Genomic DNA, 7,609 nt, shown 5'->3' with positions numbered 1-7,609 from the left:
AAACCTCTTGATCAGATATTGTCATTAAGAATAACAATATTACTTCATGAAAATCATTACATGTTTCGTAATTTAAATTCGATTGATTACCATCAGACTTATAAATAAATATTGTGAAATTTAAGCGGTTCCGTATATGTTTGATAACCGCATTTAGTGGTATCAGCAATATATAAAGTACATGTTTTCGAGAAACTGAAAAAGAAACATATGAAAAGCTCAGAATCTAAAACATAATTTAAAAATTGAACAGATCGTCCTAAAAGGTATTTTAAGTTGTATTTCCGATGCACAAAAATTAATCTTTAACTAAAAAAAAAACGAATTTTCAACTGATTAGTTAAATTTTCAACCAAAGAAATAAATTTTTAACTCTAATGATGAATCTTTAAACCAAAAAAAAAAGAACAATATGTTACACAAAATAGTTGAATTTTTAAACCAAAACATGAATTGTCTACCAAAATAGTTAAATTGTCAACCAAAAAAATACGATTTTTGGATCTAAAAAAATTAATTTTTACCTAAAAAGATTCATTTTAAGGCCACAATGGAATAATTACATTTTCAGCTATAAAAATCCATTTTTAAATAAAAAAAGCGAAATTTCTACAAATTAATTAAATTTTCAACAAAATAAAGAAATTACGCTGATGATTAATCTTTAAACTAGAGAAAATATTTTCCACAAAATTGTTGAATTCTCAAACTAAAAGATGAATTTTCTATAAAAATAATTCTGTTAAAAAGTAAATTTTCAAAAAAAAATAAAATTGATTAAAAAAAAAGTTAAATCTTGAACCAAACAGTGGTATTTTCAACTAAAAATGCTACATTTTAAATAAAAAATATAATAGTTTTAATTGTCTGTTGAAAAAATTAATTTTCTACAGCAACAAAAATTAATTTTTAACTAAATAGTTAAATTTCCAATATACCAGATGAATATTTGACTAAGAAGATTGAATTTATATAAAACAAGATACATTTTAGACAAAAAATTAAATAGTTAAATTTTTAGTACAAAATATAATTTTTAATAAAAGAAATAAATTTTCAACCAAAAAAATATTTTCTTCTAAGAGATTTTAAGAAATTCTAACAATAAATATAATTTTCTTAAAAAAATACATGAATTTTCAAAGAATTTTGTAATTTTCAATGTTTTAAGGAATTTTTTATATAATATTAAAATTTGCAAGAAAATCCATGTATATTAAATCAAATAAATCAAGTTTCAACCAACAAGATTAATTTAATATCACAAAGGATTCATTCGATCAACATATAAGAATTTTCAATCAATAATGTAAATTTTCAACTCTAGAAAAAAAAATTTCTAACAAAAAATAAGACTTTTCAAGAAAATAAGTTAAGTTATGACAAAAAGATTTATTATCTGAAATAATAAAGCATCAATCAAAGAAAATAAATGTTAACAAAGTGATGCTTTTTTCTACCAAAATTCTAAACTTGAATTTCCAACCAAAATAGATGAATTTTTAACTCAAAAAGAAGAATTTTCAGCAAAACAGTTTAATTTTTAATTAAAAATGCAACTATTTAACTGATAATTCCAGTATTTTTTTCTGGAAATGTGTCCTTCTTCGTAGAAAATTAATCTTACTTGTTAACAATTTGTCTTTTCGCTTTTGAGATTGATCCAATTTTTGGTTAAAAATGCAACTTTTTGGTTCAAAATGAACTTTTCTGTTAGAAAATTAATGTTCTGGTTTGAAAATTCAACTGCGTGCTTGAATCTTGAACTCTCTTATCATAAATTAATTTTGTTCGTGAAAGTTTATGATGTTACTTCAAAATTCATCTCTCTTAGGAGGAAAATCGAACTATTTTGTTAGAAGTTTTTTTTCGGTGGAGTATTAATCTTTTTAACTGAAAATGTAGCTATTTCGTTTTTTGTTCATAATTTGAATTTTTAACTGAAAATTGATCTTTTTAAATTAAGAATTCAACTATTTTCTTGAAAATTAATATAGTTTTGCATTTTCAGGTTAAAACTTGAGTTGTTTTATAAAAAGTTCAATTTCTCTCTTGAAAAATAAACAATTTGGTACGAAATAATAATATTTGATTAAAAATTAACTTTTTTCTGTAAATTTATATTTTTTGTTGAAAATGCAACCTCTTTGTTTGGAAATTGATGTTTTGAATTGTAAATTGATATTTTCTAGTTGAAAATTCATTTATTAAATTGAAGAATCACGTATTTTGTTGAATCAATGTCATAAATTAATTTTGTTCGAGAACGTTTATAATGTTACTTCAAAATTTATCTCTCTTAGGTGGAAAATCGAACTTTTTTGTTAGAAGTTTTTTTTTCGGTGGAGTATTAATCTTTTTAACTGAAAATGTAGCTATTTCGTTTTTTATTCATAATTTGAATTTTTAACTGAAAATTGATCTTTTTAAATTAAAAATTCAACTATTTTCTTGAAAATTAATATAGTTTTGCATTTTCAGGTTAAAACTTCAGTTGTTTTATAAAAAGTTCAATTTCTCTCTTGAAAAATAAACAATTTCATAGAAAGTTTGATAAAAACTCTACAGCTTTTTAGACTCTCTTAAAATATGATTGAATGTTCCTTGGAAGTTTTTAAAATATCCTAAAATATTTAAACATAGGTTACTAAATTAAAATATTTAAAACAGTGACTACTAATTGATTAGAGATTGATTTGATTATTCTTGACCGTTCCTTACAGAAATTTCCTGACTCTTAAAACTTTTCTTTTTAAATTCCTGATTTTCCTGACTTGGCTTTGTATTACCTGCGGCCATCTTTTAAATATGTTTAAAAAATCTGCATATGATCAAACCAAAGTAATGTATAAAACGATATACTCTATTTTCTATTGATATTATCTAGTTTTTCTTTAGTTGCAATCCTCTTGAATGGGGATGTTACATGACATGAGATAAAAAGATATTCTGATTCTTCAGGAGCTCATTAATATTTTAAAAAATAAAGAATTTGTATTGACAAGAAACTTGTTTTTTTTTCTTTGTAAAGTTTTAATATAGTTCCCGCTCGCGGTATTTTTCGCTAAAGGCCGAGAACCCTTATGTAGGGGAAAAAATTCAATTGAAAAATTAAAAATATTCGAGCAGGCAGGAACCTTATATATTATTATATATTTATTATTTTTTATGATAAGAAAAATTTATTTATTGCAAATTTACTTTAAATTTATGACTGTATATTTGCGTCGAAAGTTCAGTACACATTTACTTTTTGTGAGTTTTATAAGTACTGGAAGATTGATAATATCAATGAGATAAATATTTTTCTGTAAAAAAACTTGAAATATAAAAATGAATTGTCATTGGTGCCCAATAAATCCTTTTTGTTAGTTATAAAATGAGATGTTGCATTTATTTTTGCCTTTTTCTTGCTCTTGCTCTTGAAATTTTCACAAGTGAAATATTTTATAAAAATATTTTAACTATTTGGCAGAAAACAACCTTTGTTGTCCAAAACTTATATTTTTGAGTTGAAAATTCAACATTTTTGTCAAAAAAGAATATTTTCGTTTAAAAATGAACTCTTTTGTTGCAAAATCATGCATTTGGGTTAAAAAGTCAACTATTTCGTAGATGAGTAGTCTGATTGGCATTAACATTCAACCATTTTGTTTCACGGAATTTCAAAGAGTTTAACCATTTTTTAAAAGATATTAAGGGATTTTAAGCGATTTCAAGGTTTTTCGCAGTGTTTAAAGGGTTTTAAAAACATTTTCTAAATGATCGATACTCCTGTCAAACTATTTTTTATTAAATTACTAAAAATAGAACATTATTTCATTTATTAATATAATCTTAATTAATATCAACTACCTCTGCTTATAGAAATCATCTTAAGCTAGTATTTCGCTTTCATCCATTTTTAATTTTTAATTAATTATAAAAAGATTAAATATTGAATATTCTTAAATTTTTGAATTATTGTTGCTTGAAATTTTCTTAAATTAAAAAATTTTTTATACTTTAAAATATCTGCTACACGTACAATAAAAACAGAATTTTCTCTCCAAGCTTTTGAACCGATTTTTGGGTTAAAAGACAAACCTAATGTTGCAGGTTGCACCCGTCTTTATTACGCATTTTCGAGTAATGTTCGATTGTTATTTTTCACTTCAGGAACTTATATAAATTATTTTGAACTAAGCAAAAATTGAGTAACTTTTTTCTTGTAATAATGGTATGTCTTTTGAATCAGAATTTTGGGCTTTTTTGAGATGTATTGTCGATTTTTGGGCTCCACTACTTTTCATGAAAATTCAAATTTCGAGTGGAGTTGCTGGCTTGAATCCAGCAAGTACCTTCACTCTATAAAAATTGGAAAAATCAAACACGTCAAAATGTTGGGCTTTTTTGGGGCTTTTGAACGCACCAACAACTAATTTCCAAAAGCCAGCACTACTAGAAATAAAACTACTCCTTTTGCAAAAACTCGAATTCGGAAAAAACAAAGAACTCTAAAATTTTGGGCTTATTTTGAGCTCCTGAATGTATGAAAATTTTTTTTCAAAAACCACCGCCATGTTAAAAAAACCATCTCCTTGCCAAAAATAAAATCTGCAAAACAAAAAATGCACAATATTTTGGGCTTATTTTGGGATCTCGAATGCAATACACCAACATTTGAAAAATCACCCCTTTGTACAAAAAAACTACCCCATTAGTAGAAACTTAAATCTGGAAAAAAATAGATAGTAGTATTGGGCACTTCTTGGATTCTCCAATGTTTGATTTTGTTTTGCAAAAACCACCTCTACATCTAAAAAATCAAACACCTATATCTATAAACACGAATTCGAATTGTAATTTAGCCCAAGAATACTGATAGTGTACAAAGGTGTTAAGAGTTAGAGCCCAAAAATTGGTGTTAACATTTTTTAAGAGCGCAAAAATCAGTGATTTTATTTATACTTTATAATTCTAAACATGATTATTTTTTGACAAAGACCTATTTGTGCCGTAACCAGGGGTTGTTATTTAACGTAAATTGGTGGAATTCAAAAATTGATGTTGGTGTTTTTTTAAAGAGCCCAATAATAATAATAATAATAATAATAATAATAATAATAATAATAATAATAATAATAATTTAATAATTCATTTTATAAATTAATTTATTTCTAATTTAATTTAAAGCAGAAAAATTGAACAAAAAAATTAATGAACAAAAACTCCTACGAAACATTTTTTTGTAGACGCTCCGAGCTTAGTTTGACTTACATATTTTTGTTTAATTCGTCTGGAAGTATTTTACTCTCTCTTTAAATTTTTAGCAATTTCATTAATGTTTTTTGAATTGCCGTAAATGTTTCCAAAGCTAATTTTAAACTAACTTAAGTTTTAAGTTTTTCTAAATTTACTTCAATTTGACTGAAATAAATGGAATTTTTTTAAATTACAGTTTTTTTAATTAGAATTTTTAAACAATATATCATATTGTTTCAAATTAATTCAACTTTTTAAAAAATTACTCACGTTATTAATGTACATTAATCCATTCATCACTTCTAGTTACTTTTTTGTTTTGAATAAGTGACTTTTTTCAAGTGAATTAAGGCGTTGAATTCATGAAATAGTAATTCAATTATATAAGTTTTGAATTATTTCAGTCTTCTTATTAATACACATTAATCCATTCATCACTTCTATTCACTTTTTCGTTTTGTACGTGCCACTTTTTTCAAGTGCATTGAAGCGTGGCATTCATTCAAATAATAATTCAAATATATAAGTTTTGAATTATTTCAGTCTCCATTTATAAAAGATATTAAAATCCAAATGTTACAAATTCAGAATTTTTTACTCTAAACATTAATTGTTAAGAAAAATGAAAAAATAGTCATGAAAAAGTCAGGGATAAATCGAGGAATTGTGAAAATTTAGTTTTTTGGCCACCTTGACTTTACATAAAGATGACATAAAAATGACATAAAAATTTACATAAAAATTACCATCTGCATTATATTCCTTATATGTAACTTATAAATTTTGCTAAGGAAGAGGAAAACTGCAAAAACACTTCCGGAACGCAGGTTACTAATCGAGTTTGAATGTGGATATTCACAGAAAAAAAGGAATACTTTAAAATGGTACACCATAAATTTAATGCTGAAGATGAGGCATCTCGTGAAGAAATTATCCAATTTGATTCCTAATCCCGACGAGGCCTCGATTGGGTTAGCTCAGTGTGGCTCTGAACAAGGCTACTGATGTGGTTCTGGCTATGGTCACATCGGGCTACACTCTGTAAATAAGAGTTAGTTGATAAATTAAAAATATAAATATTCAAAATTACTCCCTTCCTTAATTAGTGAATATTCAACTAATTTTTAGTTCAGTGACTAATCTAGAGTGAAATTAGCTAAATTTAACTTGCAGTTAATGTTATTTCACTATAAAGTGGCATTATTTCCATTAATTCTTTGGTGAGATTCTTTTTCTTTTGGCAAACTAATTTTAATAAATTGATTACTTCTTGTTTTATTTTTCTAAATAACTGAATTCAAAAGCAAATAATTGCAATTCCTAATGGGTAAACAATATTTCTTAAGTTTAATTTTACACGGTATTAAGGGAACGCTTTGTAACTAATTACAACTCCTAATATCGACTTAGTTTCTTTAAGCTGTTGCCGAATTTTTTTTTTCAATCGAAATTGTATGTATGAAAAATTTCGTTTCAATATGAAAAGAACATAAGAAATGAAAAAAAAACGAAAGAAAGCTTTATTTTATTTAAACAAAATTGCCGAAAATTTATGTTTACGGATGGATTTAATTAGTTAATAAATATACAATGAACAAGTTATTATTATTTATTGTAGGTATTTTTTTAAGTCTGTTGAGAGTTTATATGTATTAAGATTTGAATTTACCGCGCTAATCTCGAATATATTTGATTCAATTAGTCTAGCGTTCGATTATTTGGTAATGAACGAACGGACGCATGGAACGTAGATAACATTGTAAAATTGTCAGGCTGGATCGATTACCATGGGCGCGTTTGACCACTCATAGCTACACTAGCGCAATCTACAAGTAGGTGGAAAACTAAAGCGTATCCATGCGTTCGTGCACGTAAATGTGTATATCATTGGAATGTGTTGAATGAATTAAAATTAGAGAAAATAAACGAATTAATTTAAAATTACAGAAATTTAAGACGAAAAATGTGTAAATACTGTTTCCTGTACCACTTTTCGGCATAAATTTGTACAATTTTGCAATAATTCTCCAATAAATGAAGAATTACATAACACATGAAATGTAACCTTTTTTCAACATTATATTTTTTCGCATCTAGAAGGAGGTGGATAACTACAAAAGCTTATGTGATTACACGCGCCCATGGGAGTCGACCCAGCCTGAAAATTGTAGAACAGTAAACAGATAAACCAGTAAAGTCATGTGTATAAATCGCTTTAAATAATTCTCAATTCATCTCTTTTATCATTTATGCAAAGTTTTTAGACCGGAGTGAGGTGTTCATATAAAACTAGAATTCTTCACTGCTAGCTCGCTAAGATTTCCGACACTGAACTGCGAGAAAGCGTTGAGATTTTAAAGATAAT

General features: G+C 25.7%; 1 protein-coding gene across 1 annotated transcript in view; it reads left to right on the top strand.

The window, feature by feature from the left end:
- The window catches only part of LOC117173784 (alpha/beta-gliadin A-V-like), a 21,772-nt gene extending 15,523 nt beyond the window's left edge, over window positions 1-6,249 (top strand). Inside the window, exon 3 of the mRNA XM_033362426.1 lies at window positions 6,106-6,249. Coding sequence (XP_033218317.1) covers window positions 6,106-6,249 — 144 coding nt within the window. The remainder of the gene's footprint in view (window positions 1-6,105) is intronic.
- Window positions 6,250-7,609: the final 1,360 nt, after the last annotated feature.

This window comes from Belonocnema kinseyi, chromosome 5 (assembly GCF_010883055.1).
Source record: "Belonocnema kinseyi isolate 2016_QV_RU_SX_M_011 chromosome 5, B_treatae_v1, whole genome shotgun sequence".
Lineage (NCBI taxonomy): Eukaryota > Metazoa > Arthropoda > Insecta > Hymenoptera > Cynipidae > Belonocnema > Belonocnema kinseyi.
This window is presented reverse-complemented; position numbering and strand designations above follow the sequence as displayed.